Source organism: Coffea arabica, chromosome 2e, assembly GCF_036785885.1.
Source record: "Coffea arabica cultivar ET-39 chromosome 2e, Coffea Arabica ET-39 HiFi, whole genome shotgun sequence".
In the NCBI taxonomy this organism is placed as follows: Eukaryota; Viridiplantae; Streptophyta; class Magnoliopsida; order Gentianales; family Rubiaceae; genus Coffea; species Coffea arabica.
In genome coordinates, this window is record NC_092313.1 from 35,186,630 (window position 1) to 35,205,567 (window position 18,938).

The 18,938-nt window shown below is 34.7% G+C and overlaps 1 protein-coding gene and 1 long non-coding RNA gene across 2 annotated transcripts; both read left to right on the plus strand.

Moving 5' to 3' along the window:
* The first annotated feature begins 13,154 nt into the window (after nucleotides 1-13,154).
* Nucleotides 13,155-15,098, plus strand: LOC140036253 (cytochrome P450 87A3-like). The gene is made up of 6 exons (XM_072077593.1): nucleotides 13,155-13,562; nucleotides 13,671-13,820; nucleotides 14,003-14,260; nucleotides 14,456-14,545; nucleotides 14,642-14,720; nucleotides 14,983-15,098. Exons 1-6 carry the CDS (start codon nucleotides 13,155-13,157, stop codon nucleotides 15,096-15,098), a joined length of 1,101 nt encoding a protein of 366 aa, XP_071933694.1.
* Nucleotides 15,099-15,207: 109 nt separating this feature from the next.
* Nucleotides 15,208-15,606, plus strand: LOC140037005 (uncharacterized). Its single transcript, XR_011840782.1, has 2 exons — nucleotides 15,208-15,342; nucleotides 15,516-15,606. It is a non-coding gene; the product is annotated as an uncharacterized lncRNA (long non-coding RNA).
* The last annotated feature ends 3,332 nt before the right edge of the window (nucleotides 15,607-18,938 follow it).

Genomic DNA, 18,938 nt, shown 5'->3' on the forward strand with positions numbered 1-18,938 from the left:
ATCTCTATCATAGTATTCAGGACTACATAAAAATTAAAAAAAAATCGTTAATAAAATATTTCTCCTTGTTAGCGCCTCATTTACAGAGAAAACATATCCTATCAATAAAAACTCATAACTATTTCAACTAATTTAGTGTCATTATTCTAAACAACCACGTTGATGCATTTGCTAGAGAAACTCATCTAGCAATTGTTTGCACCTAATATTCCATAAACTTCACTGTTATTAAATTCGTCTCAATGCTTATTGTCGTAGAACATTATTTTTATATTTTCTTATTTTAGTAGAACTTAGTGCTTTAAAAGATGAACCTTATCATCGCTGTAACAAAAATTGATTGATTCTCATTTTCAACTAGAGGGATCTAAATCTAGATCTTATTACTTGGAAACCGACTGTGCAATCAAGTTCCTTTATCTTTAGCAAATCAAAATTTGCCATTTAGAATTCATCAAATTGATTCATCGCATTTTTTAACAGCTAAGTTGGCAGTTTTTTTCCAATTTCATTCTTGGCCATGGAAAAACGAGCAAGAATACATCAAATTGCTCGTTTTCGCCATTTGATTGAATAGATTAGATCGTTAACAAATAGGCTATATATTTGAAATTTCTTATTTTGGCCATTTGATTAAATATATTAGGATAATGACAGATTGATTATAAATTTTGAATAATCTAAAACCAAATGGACTAAAAAGAATAAGGAACACCCTCATACTTGAGATATTTTCCAGATAAGTTAGGAACACACCAAAAAAAAAAAGAAGAGAAAAAAAAACTTACAATCCAATGCATCATTGCATCATTGTAAAGAAATTCTAAACAAATATTGCAATCTGGTATCCCCAATAAAAATTGAGTATTGTATTTGTGTACTTTATCAATTAAGCTAGCGCTACTAAGATTCATCTGTAAATATCTATCCCAAAAAATGACATAAACTACGACAAAAGAAAGAAATTTTGTCAAGGAAACTAAGTGGTCAATGGCTTTTCAGCAGCAATGAAACAAGGAAATCCAAGTAAGCATCAACCTTGAGTCAAGAAGATCTTCAGGAGCCGATACACCAATGCATGTTTAGCATCCTTCTCTAACTGTGCCACAGCAGGCTTACATAGTAGTCACACTAGCAAGAACACGCATAAAAGAATCATTATCCATATAGGAAGAGTGAAATATTATCAAAAACATAATAACATAAGCAACTTCCAGATGCACCAGTACCAGTCTTTGAAAACAAGATGTCACAAAGTAAATTAGGTCCCTGGTTTCATAAAATACATACAGCTTTTCACCACCTACAAGATCGACATATAGCTATATTCCAAGAAGACATACCATCTCACAAGTTCGTCTATCTATCAACTATTCAAATAAATATGGAAGCAGAAGTACAACTACTACAATCCAAGAACAAAATCTAACTTGATTGATGAGTTGTAGGTTTCTTCACATTCTAAGGTACAAATGACTCCACAACGTTATGACACATCACACAAATAAGTTCCAATATACCATACTGATAATGAAGTACAAAAGCATACATGTCACACTTTAGCTCAAAATTATAGCAAAGAAAAAATTAATGTAACATTTGGAGATGAATAATCATGCTCCATAAAGTCAGATTCAACCAAGCCTTGAGGCTCCTCACAACCGTTTTATATGCAATTCAAAGAGACAGACAAGCGATACTTGAAACATGCCAGGTGCCTTCAGAAAATCAACTATAGCACGGACTGCTTCTTCCTTTGCTTCATTCATAGCACATGCATCTTCATCGCAAAATGTTGCGAGATATCTAGTGAGAAACTTGAAACAATCTATTGCAGAGCTGGAAATCCACAAATGGACAAATAAGGCAAAGTAACGACATACTTTGAACAAAAGATGTCATAGCAATTAGAATAAGTACAAAAGATTAATTGACAACCTAAAACATCTTGATCTTCTACAGAGGAGTACATAGAAAAACTCATCCATTAGTAAGGATAATGAGCCCCCCAGGGCTAGAGCTGGTGGTAGTAGCCTAGTTTAGGTGAGTATCATCGCAAAGGTTCGAATCCTGGGTGCAATGGTCGGTGATGTTGGGCAGCGTCTCCCGACCCGCAGAGGAATAGTTGGGTCGTACGGTAACCAGTCCATGGACACCAGATACCTCTGTGTTGACAAAAAAAAAAATTTGTAAGGATAATTGAAAAAGAAAAACAAAACAAAAAGACATATGCACCATGTCACGTGAACACATGAAACAAGCTTATACAGCAGTCATGTGAGTAAAGATCAGAAGGGTCTTACGATTAAAGCTAGAGCGACTTGTTAGAGCTCATGATACCTCAAAAGAAAAGTGCCAAAGATGCTTAACAGACACAAGTGTCTTGCAAGGAAAGGTTCGCAAAAGTGACCAAAAAAGGCAAACAATAGAATAGAAAAAAGAAATGAAATTACACTGCTAGGTATAAACTTATAACACTATCTATGACTAAACGCATAATACATCTGAAAACATACAATTCCTTCACATCAGCTTTAAGCAAGACAGAGTATAGGAGGAAGGAAATCAAAAAAGGGCAAAGAAAGATGATACTGGACTTAGTTGGCTAATTTACGGCTTGAAGGTTGGAATTGGCCCTGTTTGAATATTAGAATCGTCAAATTCTCCTCTGCCAACTTCTCATCCAATTCCAGCACCTTTGTAGATGATCTCAGATTCTTTGTTCTTTGGACTAGAATACTTGTGTGAGACCTAATGCAACGCATGAGCATGCCCAGACATTGGTTAATTTACAACTATAGCAAATATGTAATCAAGCAATTGGCTACTGATATGCAGATAAAATTCTTAATTAAACAACTTTTATTACTTAAATAACCTTTTTAAAGCTATTTTAATTCAATACACTGAATTAATAGGCCATATCAACATAAGAAAATACTCTATTGAACTAAATACACCAAATTCATACTAGCATCATTGTCTTGCAGGGCATAAAAGAAGTATTAGGCTGCAAATTCCTGAGCCACAAAATTTTGATCAGATTTCCACAGGGCCAAAGAGTTTCACTCTTAGCAACAAAGTCAAACCTTCATTCCTTGGTATAATGCTCGCGATCTGCAGGATCATATACAAGAATGGTCATACTCAGACTAAACATACTCCTGACAATGGTGAACTTTATTACTCCAACGCCGTTGTTTCCGGGACCAGGAACAAGATTAAGCAAGCATGTGCTATGCACTGACCCTTCCCACCGTTCATATGCTGCAACGGAGTTGATCTTGTCTATAAATCTGTTCAAAGCACCTTCATACCTGCTGTTAATCACCATTAGCACATGGGTAACCTTGAAAATTTTGCAAATGAAGTAAAATTTTGTTTAGAAAATCTCTCATATTCTCGCTGTATCAGACCAGAAGTTGAAGCTAAGTGAGCCTCAGCCAAGTACAGTTCATTGGAAAAGAAGTCAAAATTCTGACTCAGTGAAATGGATCAAAGATTAACTTATGTATCTTTGTGGAATAAAAATTAATGAATAAGAAGAAAGACTAATATCTTTCAGGTGTAAAACTCAAAAGATACTAAATAATCATAAACCTAAGCAGAGTCTTTTAAAATGGCAAAGAAAAATATGTACAGCAATCAAAATTGTCTCGTAATCAAAGATGACAAAAGAACTAATAAATTAAACTCCTACATATAAGGTTCCAAGGTGAACAAGTTTTTTTCTTCTAAACCCTTGCCTACTGCCCAAAAACTTCAAATTACATGTGAATGTTTACACAATCTCAACAATTGCGTTGGGAGGCAAATAGGGAAGATTATACGACTATCTAAAAGTATTGGGACCCATAAAAATACATCATGTGGACATGGCTCTGAGTTTCTTCGGCTCTGGTACCACAGACCTAGATGTTACGCAAATAAATTACTGTAAAAATAAAAATTGCCAATTTGGCAATACTACATAGATGCATCCTAGAACCAAAAAGTTAATGAAGACCGTACGTCAGATAAAGTGAGAAGATAAGGAGAATGATGATGATTTTGGAGCTCAGTTGAATTCACATTGATATATGAACATCCCAACCCAATCAATTTGATCCTCAAAGTGCTCAATACTAGAGCTAGAAGGAGTGCAAGACACGCTGATGAAAGTGAGAATGGCCAGGGAACTTCAAGAGTATGTATCAACTCTTCAAAAGGGGTATAGCAGTTGGGCATTCTGTACCTTTTGGATACACATTTGTAGGGACAAACTGATTTGGTAACATCCCCTGTAGCAAATCATACCCAAAATGAAGTTAGATCTATCATGTCCAATAATGGAGCAGATAATTGAGAAATGGACTTCAAAGAAAATTAGAGCTCATTGCATTACATCACCTCATACATAGATAAAAAATGCATGACTAGGAAGGCGCTCAAGGGAACAAGGTGTGCAGAGATTTTCATCAGATCCTTTAACATCATTGTATGTACCAATAGCACATACCTAAGAATCATTGCATTACCAAATGAAAATAAATTCCTCTAAATTAAAATTGCATTTTCATACTCTCAGCAGCAAGTAGTTAAACGTGGATCAAATAGAAGCAAAAACAAAAAATTTAGGTTGATACCGGAAGAAAACTACATATAGTATGGCATCCAAATCTGAAGAGGAACTATTTATGAGATGATGGATTCATTCCAGTCAACCTACTCTTTTAATAATAAAAAATTTATCAGTAATTTAAACCCTAGATGAAATTGAAAAATGGAAACCCATTAAAAATAATAAGAAAGCCACAAAATGACGGCGGAAAAAGGAAAACAAAGAAGACTGTAACTTTAGGATCAGTACCGATGATAATCATGGAGACAGCGAGAGTGTCGATGTGCCATCACACTTGCGCTGCCTGTGGTTGTAGCGTGAATCATAATAGTGCCCCGGAGAAAATCAAAGCTGATCAAAATCAAAGCTGCTGCATGATTTTCAAAAGAGCCATCGAAACCTGAACAAACATGAAATTGTGATGAAGCTAAAAGGTTAGATTGGAACTGAAGAAACGAACTAAGAAGGAGAAATGAAGAAGTCGTGATGTCAGAAGATGAAAGCGTGAAGTTTTGTTTAAGTGAGTCATTGAAAGCGTGCCCACAAACCACGCCTTTGCTGGGTTTCATCTGCTTCTAACCGAAACTGAGGACCATTGCAACTTGTAGCTATGAAAGGACACCTGTTTAAAGCTCATTGGTTTAGTTGAAAGTTTGTTAGCATAGATAGTGATATAAGCAGGCATGTCTGCTGTATAGAGTAGCTTTTGTCATTATTTTCCAGATTTGATTGTAAGAGATTTAGGCCACCAATCTCGTTTTCCTTCAATTTCTTTCCCCTTCCTCACTGAATTCGTATTCTCTGTTCTTGTAACCTGATATTGAAGTTCATTAATGAAAGTTGAGTTCATCTTTTAATCTCCAAATTCACTATTCCATTGATTGTTTGTTGAGATTAATCCATATTTTGAGTTTGCAACATTCTCATATTGCTGCAACTCTGGTTCTGTACCATAACAGAAAGCGAGAAAAGAGAAATCAAGGTAAAGTACTACAAATTCAACTGAAATTGGTTGAACTTTCTAAGTCATGGAATCCCTAAATGGGCAAAAGGAATCCCTCTGAGTGATGGGGCTTTGAAGGCAAATTGAAAATTAAGCAAGATCATCAATTTAGGTGAGCAGTGTTGAGGAGATGGCCGCAGGCTGCAGCAGCCGTGGAGGATTTTCTTTTGTTTTTTCTTTGGGATAATTTGAGAAACCTCCCCTGAGCTTTCTGATAATTTCACTAGCCTCCCCTAAAATTTGTAAACTTACACAAACCTCCCTTGAGGTTAGAGGTGGCAAATTAACCCACTTAAATAAATTTGCCCATACCCGCCCATGAATAGATGGGTATGAGTATCTTAAATTTTTGTATATGGATATAAATGGGTTACCCAATAATACCCATTTATTAAATGGGTATTATTGGGTAACCCATCAAACCCAATTAACCCATTTAAAATTCTCTTCCCCTAAATCTCTTCTTTTCCCCCACCCATTTTTTTTTTCAAATTTTTCATTTTGTCATGATGTTAACTACTTTTGTTTCATTATTATTATTATTTGTTGGTTTTATTTTATCATTTTGTTTTCTCTTAGTTTGTTAACTTGCTCATTTGTCGGCATTATCAATTTATGATAAATTTGAGCCTCTTTTCTTATCTTTCTAAAATGAAATTTTAAATTTATATATGGAAAAAATGTTAGGTGTTAAAAATTTTTGGATTAAATTTTTATATTAACTTTTATAGTACTTAGTTCAAATTTTTATATTCTTATTATTCAATTATTAAATAATATGTAATTTTGTGAAATAGAGTATAAATGAAAAAAATTTGGTAATTAGGCTTATTGAACATTATAAGTAAATATTAAAAACTAATAATGGGTACAAAGAGCGGTATAAATTGATAACTTAGTTTGCAAAAATGAATTTAAATGAATTTACAAAAAATTAAAATAAATGGGTTATAAATGGGTAATTGGGTTACCCAATTCATTTTTTGACTTACCCATTTATACCCATCTAATTAAATGGGTATAAATGAGTTGACTCGCTTATATCCATTACCCATTTTACCCAACCCAAACCCGCCCAAGTCACCCATTTTGACACCTCTACTTGAGGTTAAGGTTTTGATAACAAAATTAGTCCAATTAGAAAAAGTAACATTAAAAAGTACTTTAAGTAGAGAGATGAAATTTTTGTTCCATAAATTAAAAGTTAAAAACAATCAATATATATATTTCACCGCTCAAAAAGTTCACATTTAATAAATTAGACAACACAAATAAGTAACAAAACTACACTAATGATCACAAACGAAAGAAGGTAGTTTTGAATCTTATGATTATTAGTGTAGTTTTGTTGCTTATTTGTATTGTCTAATTTATTAAATGTGAACTTTTAAGTGGTGAAATGTGTGTATTAATTGTTTCTAACTTTTAATTATTTTTATTTTTTTACTAATACAACTTATATACATGCATAGGGGTATTTATAAAATAAAAGTTTCATCTCTCTCCTTCAAGTACTTTTTTAATAGTACTATTTCTAATTGAACTAATTTTGTTAACAAAACCTTAACCTCATGGGAGGTTTGTGTAATTTTGCAAACTTCAAGGGAGTCTAGTGAAATTGTTAAAAATCTCGGGAGGTTTTTGAAATTATCCATTTTTCTTTTGGAATAAGAGGAGATGGTTTAAGATGGTACCCGACACTTTTTTTGGGTAGTAAAATTAGTGAAAGAAATGGTTATTCCTTCAGAAAAAAAGAATTGGTAACTTTCTTTTTTTTTTTTGTAGTAAAATTACGATTTTTGCAATCAAGAGGTAATTTCGTTAGATATTTAGGTGTCATTTGGAGTTGCGTACCTTTGGTAAAAGAGCACTTTTATGTGATAAAAGTACTTTTTAAGTGTTATTTTTCTGGCTAAATTTACCAATTTTATATTCAAATTTGCAAGTTTACCTTCTTATCTTACTTTTCAAGTTTTGAGACTTGAAAACTTGAATGACCACCAAATTTTCTAGTGTTTTATTATTAATATAATATTCACAAATAATCTGGCTCTTCTCTAATAAATTATCTTTCCATTTCCTATAATGCACATGTGAATGAATCACATGTGTCTTTATTTATTAAAAGGGGACAAGATAATTTCAAGTTTGACTAATTTTAAGATTTGTTAATAAATAAAAACGCATGTCATGCATCTAGATGTGTATTATGAGAAATGAAAATAGAATTTAATAGAGATGAGCCAAATCCTTATCCTTTATAGTGATCAAACTAGGAAACTGCACATGCATTGTACGTGTATAGTGAGTAATTTATCATAAATTGCTTTTCCAATTAGGTAAATCACTGAATGATTGATTTAATTTCTTCTCTTTTCTTTAGTTATCTCCTATCTTAGTCGATCTTGGATTTGTTCATGTCCTTTTTTAGGTCTATTTATAGTATAGTTTAGGAGTAGATAAAATGAGTTATTTTTAAAGCAATAAAAACCCATTGCATTTGATGAGGATGTGGCAAGGTGATGAACTAACAAACAGTTTACTATCCACACGAAAGATGGGACTTCTTTCCACCTTATTTGTTTCCACATCTCATTTTTCCTTCTTTCATTTAGTTGATATTGACAATTACTCAATAATGCATATTCAAATACTTAAAAAATCTAATAAAGTTGAAGGTACCATGCACACAATGGGCTTGTTTAGATATGGATTATTTGTAAAAAATTTTAGTTGCATTATAAATATGTTTTAATCACATTTTTATCTCTTGAACTACCTTTTTTCTTACATATATTACATCACAAAAAGTATTATAGCATTAAAATATATGACAATATACAAGGTAGAGATTTGTAATAATAGAAATCTTATTTGAATACATAAATATTTTACTTTGACTCTATAGATGCACACCCCCCTACTTTTAAACTGAACACACTTTGAGATTTGCTTCTAGCATGCAACAGCAAAAGGATAATTTTGTTTATTTTTCATTCTTGTGACACGTAATGTGAAGAGCGTCCCATGCAAAATTGTATGTTTATTCTATTCTTGTATGTTTAGGTACCTTGACAAAATTATTTTATTCGTGCATGTAAGTCTATTCTTTGTTGCGAATATTTTCTCACCAATTTTTGTGGCTTCACCTGTCTATTTCTTAGATTTTCTTCAGCCACTTGATCAGCATATACTTTATGAAAACTCTTTTGGACTGATTATTTATTTAATACCACAAATGATCATCCATTTCAAGAAATGAAGCACTATCATCCAGGCATGGTGATATGTTTCTTTTCGTCATTCTTCCTCGCTTGACTTTTCCTGAGAGTAGAGATTCGTGTTTTCTATTTTTCCTTGTAGTTTTAGTTTCAAATTTTTGTTTCAAAGAAAAAAATATGAGCAGCAATTAAGAACATATTACAATAATCAAAAGATCTAACTAAGGGTTTGTTTGATAACATAAAAAAGTGCTGAATTTGAATTTTTTCAGACATTCAGATGTTTTGAGTGTTTGATAAATGAAAATCCATTTACTGAACTTGTTAAGTAGTGCTGAACTTGTGTGTATTTTTTTCAGAACAAGAATCCTAACTGAATGTTTAATTCTAATAAGAATTACTAGAATTACTTCAATTACCTTATCTTATCTACCAAATCTACCCTTGTTTGTTAATTATGTTCAAAATTCTTATCTAATTAAACAATCTAATATTCTCTATCTAATGATTTTCTATTTCTTTTTTTCCCTTTTGAATGATTTTCACATCTTCTCTATACTCCTCATATAATATATTTCATCTTTTATATTAATTTGATTTTAAAATATATATTATCATTTTCATACCTAACATTTTTAGCTAATTAAATCATAGGTTCTATTTCTTTTTTGGATGAAAAAATATAAGGGCAAATTTGTCAAATTTAACTTATTAAGCATTCAGTTATAAATGTTTATCAAACAGTATAAATAGGTTTAACATTAAAATTCAGACATTCATATATTTTTTTTCAGTGCTTAAAATTCAGCAAATTAATTGTTTCAGTATTCAGATTTCAGAATTCAAACTTCAGAATTCAGATTCAGTTTTATCAAACGGAACCTAAGTGAACTAAAAAGCGGCAAATTGTAATGACTAAATTACCTAAAAATTGATAAACAAATTAAAAAAGACTTTTGTTAGTAAAGAAGAGAGAGAAAGGCCAAATCAGAAGTCCATTCTTTCACTATTTCAACCAGGAGCGTCAAATTTGGCTTCCAAAAACCATAGACGTATTCCCTTTGACTAAAAGATATTCAGGTTCCTGATTCTCTCTCTCTCTCTCTCTCTTTTTTCTGCTAATCTTCTCGAACTATGACAATATAATTTGATAAGCGTCCAGCTAATCCAGATTCAGCTTTGAGGGTCGCTAAGACATATGTATAACACGTAATTATTACCAAAAATAGTGGCAGCGAGCTTTCCCTCCAGCTAATCCACATTCAAATATATCCTCACTTGCAGCTTAATTGATTAATTACTTCGTAATTAAACCTCTGCAACTTTTTGTTCCTAACTTTAATGTCAATTCAACTTTTTGTTACAACTACAAGTCTACAAGTCAATAAGAAACAACAACAACATGAGTCAGCGACAGAAGAATTTTAAGAATTATTTATTATACACAAAAAAATACTTTTCAGAGGAAGAAAATATCTAGTTGCAGGTCTCCTCTGCGAGTCTGTAGTCAAACTCCTCTTTCACTCCGACAACGACGTCGGGGCACGGCTGTTTGTTTAAAATGGACAAGGGGCACGGACGGTTGCAGGCACAATCGTGCCCAACGATTTTGATCATTTTCAATTGCACGTAACTTTGATTACACACGGCGTAACTTTGTTTGCACAACGTGTAACTTTAATATAAAATTTTGCGAGTCTCACACACGATGTGAAAATCGATGCACAACTAGTTATCTGGATCGCACAAAAATTTTTGGCCAAATCATGGCCATTTCCGTTTAAAATCCAATAGGCATTACCCTCCGATTCTGACATTCAACGAATTAAATATTTTGCATAAGGGTATTTATGGAAGATAGACTTTGAATCTGTAGCCGACGTTGTACAAGATAGACTTTTTCTCGGGCCTCTCTAGCCGCCGTGATCAAGCGCTATTGGTCTTTAGACTTTGAATCTGTAGCCGCCGTGACCAAGCGCTAATGTTGCAATAACAAAAAAGAAAAGGTAATATGTCTATCGCCAACATTCTTACAGCGCGTCCTTGTCAGAGCTTGAGCTCTCCATCTATTTAAGCAGCTCCAAATACCAAGATTCCTTCATAGCAAACAACATCAATTGTAGCTACTCTCTTCTCATTTTTCCCCTACATTTCCAGTACACTAACCAAGGACCATGTTGTTTGCTTGTGCTATTATTGCTCTCATTATTGTGCTTTTCAGCCACAGGGTATACAGGTGGAGAAACCCCAAGTGTAACGGGGTATTACCACCAATGTTTTCAGAACCGGACTGGATCGGCCGGTTCGATCGCGAACCGGCCATGTCACCGGTCCGGTCCAGTATCAAACCCGGAGCCTAATGTAAAACCGCTACGAATCGGATGAATCGGACGAACCCGTCTAAACCGCAAACCGGCGGTTCTCAAATTTTCAAATATGCCTCAAATTCAAAACAATAAAAGTGAAAGCTATTAGGTTCGAACTTTGGTCTCCATGACCAGAATAACGTGCGCGTACCGCTAAACCACAGCCAGAGGATATGTAGAATGTTACTTGACTTACCTAAAAAACTAAAATCAGATTAAATAAAAAAAACCCTAAAAGACCTAGCAAAGTGCAGACGGCACATTTCTTTTCAGTTGCCTCGGCTTCACTTCCTCCACTCCTCAGATTCTCCAATCTCCAGTTCTCCTCTTGATTTTTTTTCTTAATTTTTCTTCATAATCCTTCCACTTCCTAATACCCATGACAAGATCATCACACTATTATCTTTAGACAAGACTCCAGAGCATTTCCATCTTGTGAGTTTAATTTTTGCCTTTTCTTGATTTTTGTTTTCTATATTATGTTTAGTTGATTTTTGCCTTTTCTTGATTTTTGTTTTCTATGTAGAGATTAGAGCACTTATTTAGTTTTTGTGACAATACATCATGACATTTGTTCCGTCCATAAATATTTGCCGTAACTTGTGTATATGTCCTGATTTAATTTATAGTTAAATAAAAAATCTTGCCTAAAGATAACCAAAAGGATCATGCCTAACAGCAAAGTATTTTTCGTTTGAATAGTGGAACAGGAATAATAGGAATTGGAAAATATCTAGTACTACATTGTTCATTTGCTTTCCTCTCGTACTACGATGAAATGCTTACTAGACAATAATTTGAAATGTGCAATAAGATGTTTTTGATTAACCATTTTAATTATATCCAAAATAGTTTGTTTCACCAACTGATAGGGAAATAAATAAAAATAAAGTAAGAGATGTATATTTGTCTAAATTGGTTCTTCTAGTCGAGTATACTTGAGGAAATAAAGGATGCAACGCAAGTAAAAGATGGTGATGAAGATAATGATTGGAATATAACATGTTAATTAGTGATGTTTAGTAGCAGTTGATTCTTTTTTTGTTTGGTTGTATCTTTGTTTTTCAAAATTTTTTGGCTTTTTCTTTAGTTTCACCAATTAGATTTATATTTTTTATAATAAACTTTTTAATTTTTTCAGGTTAAATTGATGAAATTGTGAAATGGGTGCTGTTGCCTTGTCATGCCAATGATGGAAGTTTGTTATTCAAATTATTTGCCTTGACTATGAGTTGGACTTTTCTATGAACTTTTTTTGAATTGTGGAAGAACGTCAACATTTATTTTATTTATTTTTGTGTTTTTGTTTGTGATAATTGATGAACATTTGGACTATATCTATTTATGTTTGTAATGAATTATGAAAATTTGCGATGAATTATGATATTTTAGTTATATTTATCATTCCAGGTTTTATGTATAACTTTTAAAAAATTTATTATTATCTCAACTTAAATTTAATTTTAAGTTATATTGATGAATGTATTTTAGGAACTTAAGTTATTAATAATCATGTTAAATTGTACATTAGCAGTCAAGTTTCAGTGTAGAGTATAGAGTGAAGACCTGTGAAATACTCAGTATTAAAGTTGCAACTGCAAAAAAAAAAAAAAAAAGACGTTGAACCGTTGAACCGGCCGGTCGGACCGTGAACCGGACCCCTCTCCGGTTCGCTGGCCGGTCCGAGTTTAAAAACATTGATTACCACCAGGTTCGATGGGATTACCAATTATAGGAGAAACAATTGAGTACTTCACCCCTTATGCATCCGATGATATTCCACCTTTCTAACGCTTTTTTTTTTTTTTGCCTCCTATTTTACTTCACACCCTTTTCATTTCCAACTACTGTGGATAAAACTGACTCCGGATAAAACTCAATACTCCAGTGGTTATCTAACCACTTCTTAACCAGCTATCACACACACACATATATATATATATATATATATATATTTTAATAATATGACAGCAGTAATAGTTAAGAATATTTTATCTTTGACTAGCTTTTCATTGTTTCCTTTTTTTTCCTCTTTGGGCAATTTCAGATACGGGCCAATTTTTCGCACGAGTATAGTTGGGCAGCCAATCGTTGTATCAACTGATGCTGACGTCAACTACCGCGTCTTCCAGCAAGAAGGTAATGCTTTCCAAATTTGGTATACTGAGAGTCTCTTCCAGATAATTGGGAAACAAAGTGTAGTTGCCCATCATGGAGGCTTCCACAAGTACCTCAAGAGCTTAACGTTCAAGTTTGTTAGCCCCGAAGCCTTAAGAGAGAAGCTAATATATGAAATGGATGAGAGCACTCAAGAATCTCTAAGATCTTGGAGTAAACTTGGAAAATTAGATGGTAAAGATGGAACTGCAGAGGTAAATTCATTAGCATCCTACTATTTGATTATATTAATCAGGACGAATTCGGACTATACGTACAGAGCATTGCTGAAAAGTAGTAATTAACAATCTCATTTTCTCCAGTTGGTATTTAAATATGCTGCCAAGAAGATGCTTGGCTATGAAGAAAGCAAGGATCAGCAAAAATTGAGAGACAGTTATAAGGCATTCATGGATGGCTTGATCTCATTTCCTCTCAACATCCCTGGAACACCATTCCACGCTTGCTTACAAGTAATCAATTGTTGTTGTTGTTCGTCATTTGGAATTCTTTTTATATTGAAAGATCGATGTTCATTATACCTCAAAAAAAAGATATTCATTATAAATATATGACTAAGTAAAATATATATGCTTTCATATATGCTGTATCAGATTGAACGAACGATATGATTTTTATGATTTTCATTTTCCAGGGACGTAAGAAAGCAATGAAGGTCATCCACGACATCTTTGAGAAGAAGCGCTCAGGCAATGATGGAGCTACGAATGACTATGACTTTGCGGACCATTTACTTGAGCAAATAAAGAAAGAAGACACTTTTTTGAATGAAGAAATTGCGAGGGACCTGGTATTTTTGTTTCTATTTGCTGCCCATGAAACGACTTCAACAGCTTTGACTGTGGCCTTGAGGTATCTAGATGGCCATCCACGTGTTATGGCTGAACTAAAGGTCCGTGACTTTCCGAAACTATTTGGCCCGCTGTCATCTGTATTTACCCTTTAATTCTCCAATTCTTGTGCAAGTTCAATACTTAAATGATTAATATTTTATATTTACTGACGGTATATATTGTTATGATTAGATGTTTACACTAACAAAATATGTAAGATTACTTCATACTTAAACAGTCAATCATTTTTGTAGAGAGAACATGAAAATATTCTTAAAATGCGAGAAACAGAAGGTTCTGCTATTTCATGGAAAGAGTACAAGTCTATGACTTTCACGCACATGGTACGTTTCAATTAACCAGACATTTCATTGTATCTATCATTTGAATCATATAGTGAGCTAGACCATTTACATCTTAAGTTTTGTTGTCTACTGTAGGTTATAAATGAAACACTTAGGCTTGCAAATATTACTCCTGGGATTTTGCGCAAAGTTGTCAAGGAAGTTGAAGTAAAAGGTATGCTTCAATATGTCATTTGGCATCTTCTTGAAAATCATTTGTCACACTTTCTTTATTTTGGACCAGTGATACCTTTCTCCTGCAGAAAAAAGGAAAAAAAAAAGAAAAGAAAGAAAGAAAAACTCTCTTTAGTAACTACTTGGGTCGGGCATTTTTTCATGGGAGTAATAATATAGAAAATAAATGATTTGTTTCCTTTGTTCTTCTTTTCCTCCATTATAACTTCCAGTTTTGACTAATAAGTGCGAATGATTTGCAGGGTATACAATTCCTGCTGGCTGGACCGTAATGGTTTGTCCATCATCTGTTCATTTGGATCCTAATGTATATAAAAACCCCCATGAATTTAACCCATGGCGATGGGAGGTAATTTGATCATCGACAGATTTGAGTAATATATGCACACAAGAAAGATAAACTTAGAAAACAAAAGTTAAACAAAATGAAGTAAAAATGATTCAGGGTTTTTCTGCTGTTTTTTCAATCAAAAGGGCAAAGAATTACACGCGGGATCAAAAAATTTCATGGCATTTGCTGGTGGTACGAGGCTTTGCGTTGGTGCTGACTATGCAAAGGTGCAGATGTCAATTTTTCTGCATTACTTGGTCACAAAATACACGTAAGGATTTCCAAATCACAATTCTCACCATCTTCGCTTAAATACATATAGAAGAAGCTAATTCCTATATAGTATAAATTGATGTCCACTTAACTTCTTCGGTTTTTTAATATGCATGATTGCAAGAAGAAAGTGATAACTGATCAAAAAACTTGTCTAATTTGAATTTTCAGCTGGAGAGTTACCAACGGAGCAGAGAGAATCCGGACACCTACTGGTATTCGTTTCCCCAAGGGATTGAATATTGAGATTTCAGAGAACAAATAGATTTTAAACCGGGCATGCACGAATAAAGCTTGTACTTTCAGCAGCGTATTTATGATGCAGTAATTTACTGTCATATTGTAATTTTACCTTCCAGCTGAGTTTCACTACATTGTAAAATTGCAAGTGTCCTAATAAACAACATTTTAAGTGGTGTCTTTCTTTTTTTTTTTGTCGAATACATCATAACTTCATTTCATTTTGTAAACTTGATATTACAAGATTTAGATACAGCAGATTCGCTTCCTCTGAGGTCACTTTGGGCTTCCTCTTGGAGCCACATGGGAAAACATACATCCCATTCAACATTTGTTGTTAGCTTGACAGCAAATTTTGCTACACTATGTGCACATCTATTCCCATCTCTATGCACAAAAGAGAAAGTACATTGTTCAAACAAACCTCTCATATTTGCTATATCCTCAAGGATGACCCCGATGCTGTTTTGCTGCTTTTGTTTCTTGTTTAGCATATCCACCACGTCTTTGCAGTCTGATTGAAGCTCAACTGCCCTCCAGTTTGCTTTCCAGGCCATTTGCATTCCCATCCTAATTGCTGCTGCTTCCTCCACCCGTGGCTCACTACATTTTACTTCAGCTCTTGCCCAGACTTTCATCAGCTCCCCTTCAGCATTTCTGGCCACAACACCTATACCTGTTCTCTCTAAATTTTGTGAGAATGCAGCATCAGTATTTAGTTTTATCGTACCCCGTGATGGTGGCCTCCATGTCTTAATTCTGCTTGAGATTGTTGTTTGTTGAATGAACTCTCCTGTTATATCTTGTTGGGCTTCTATATACTCATTCCATTCACCCACAGCTTTCTGCATTGTTTCCCTTGGGTCTGTCTCATAAACATCAAAAGCTGTCCTGTTCCTTGCCTTCCATATTTGCCAAAGGATATTCACAGTCAGCGCTATGTGGTCGTGTCCTTGCTCCCTAGTTTTTGCTCCTAATATCCCTTCCCACCATCTTACAAAATTTCCTCTCATATCCCTCAACCCATCCCATTGTATGGGTGCAAGTTTCCAGGTCGTTTCAGCCATGTTACAAAAGAACAACATGTGTTCTAACGTTTCCACCTCTTCCCCACAGCTACTACATATTGGACTGCCTTTGCCTGTTCGCTTATGTAGTTGCTCATTCACTGGCAGGCTATGATGCAGGCACCTCCATATGAAGTGCTTCAGTTTGTGTTTCAGTTGTAATGCCCATACATTCTTCCAAACTTTGGAGTTCTGTTGAGCATAACTTGTACTTCCTCTATCTCCTTGCCTTCTTTCCTTTTGTTTGTGCTTCCTTATTTCCATTGATACATCATATGCAGATTTTACCGTGAACGCACCTGATTTGGTGTATCTCCAATACAAACGATCCTGGCAGCCTGTGAAACTGAGTGGAATAGCTTTGATCTTTTGGATATCCTCTGCTATGAACCACCGGTTCAGTGTTTGCTGGTCCCAAGCTCCATCCACTATCAGCTCATCCACTTTTCTTAGTGTACACTGTGGTTCCCTTCTAGTCTTAATCCTCCCCTCCTCACTCCCTTGCAACCAGTTATCCTGCCAAATATCAACAGTTCTCCCATCACCTATTATCTTTCCTAGTCCTTTTGTCAGCAGTTGTCTTGTTCCAAAAATACTTTTCCATGTCCACGAAGCTGCTCCAGGAATGTCTTTCTCCCAGTTCTGTGGTTGTGCTAGGTACTTTGCCCTCATAATCTTGCTTACAAGCAAATCTGGACAGGACAGTATTCTCCACAGTTGCTTTGCTAAGAGTGCTTCATTGAACTTTTCCAAGTCCCTAAAACCCAGCCCCCCCTTTCCCTTCACCTGCGACATTTTTTCCCAACTAGTCCAATGTATTTTCCTCTCATTTTCTCCACCTCCCCACCAGAAATTTGCTATCATCTTATTGATATCCTTACATAGCACTTTTGGGAGTTTGAAACATGACATGGTGTACGTGGGCAGTGCCATTGCCACAGACTTAATCAAAATCTCCTTTCCTGCATGGCTAAGCAAATTCCTCTTCCATCCTTGTAGCTTATCTTTCACCTTGTGCCTAATATAGCTGAACACTTGTTGCTTTGATCTCCCTACTAGCATAGGTAGTCCTAGATATCTTCCATTGGCCGCCTCCTTCATATTTCCAAGTTCCGCACAGATTTCCTTCCTTAGCTCATGTTTTGTGTTGGCACTAAAGAAAACTGCTGACTTTTCATAGTTAATGGCCTGTCCTGAAGCTTGTTCATAGACTGCAAACATCTCTTTCATTTGTTTTGCTTCCTGTACGTTAGCTTTACAACAAAAAAGAGAGTCATCAGCAAACAAAAGATGAGACAATTTTGGGCAGTCCTTTCCCACCTTGACCCCTGTTACGACTGCATTGTTGAGTCTCTGATTCATCAAGTTTGATAACCCCTCAGCACAAATAAGAAACAAATACGGGGAGAGGGGATCTCCTTGCCTAATTCCCCTGGAAGGTTTCACATATCCCACTTTTTTGCCATTTACATTAAAAGAATAGACTGCAGTGGTGACACAGTTAAGGATCCATCTTACCCAAGTGGGACAAAAACCCATCTTCATCATCATTCTCCCAAGAAACTGCCACTCTATTCTATCATAGGCCTTTGATAGATCAAGTTTAAGGGTCATGAAACCATTTCTGCCTGTTCTCTTATTTTTCAAAAAATGCATCAGTTCATGTGCAAGGATGACATTATCAAGGATGTGCCTACCCGGGACAAAAGCAGATTGGGCAGGACTAATGCAGTTTGGAATGACTCTTTTTAGCCTGTTTGCTAACACCTTTGCAATAACTCTATAGACAACATTACACAAAGATATAGGTCTATACTGGGACAGGTTAATGGGAGCTTCTACCTTTGGAATCAAGGTCACTATTGTTTCATTCAAAGCTTTTAAAAGATGTCCCCTAGCAAGAAAACTTTGAATAGCCATCACAATATCATTTTTACAAGTATTCCAGTATCTTTGAAAGAACAAAGGGGACATACCATCCGGACCTGGGGCTTTATCCGGGTGCATAGAAAATAAAGCAGCCTTCACTTCCTTTTCATCCACTGGTTTAATCAGTTTTGCATTCATCTCCAATGTGACTGTACAAGGGACACCTTCAGTGACTGCTTCAAAGGCATGCGGTTGAGAGGATGTGTAAACTGCCTTATAAAAATTACATATTTCCTCCTCTATCTCCTGTTCCGTCTCACACCATTTCCCATCTTCCTTTTGCAGACATGAAAGTCTATTCCTTTGCCTCCTAGTTTTTACCCGTGCATGGAAAAAAGCTGTATTTTTATCCCCCTCT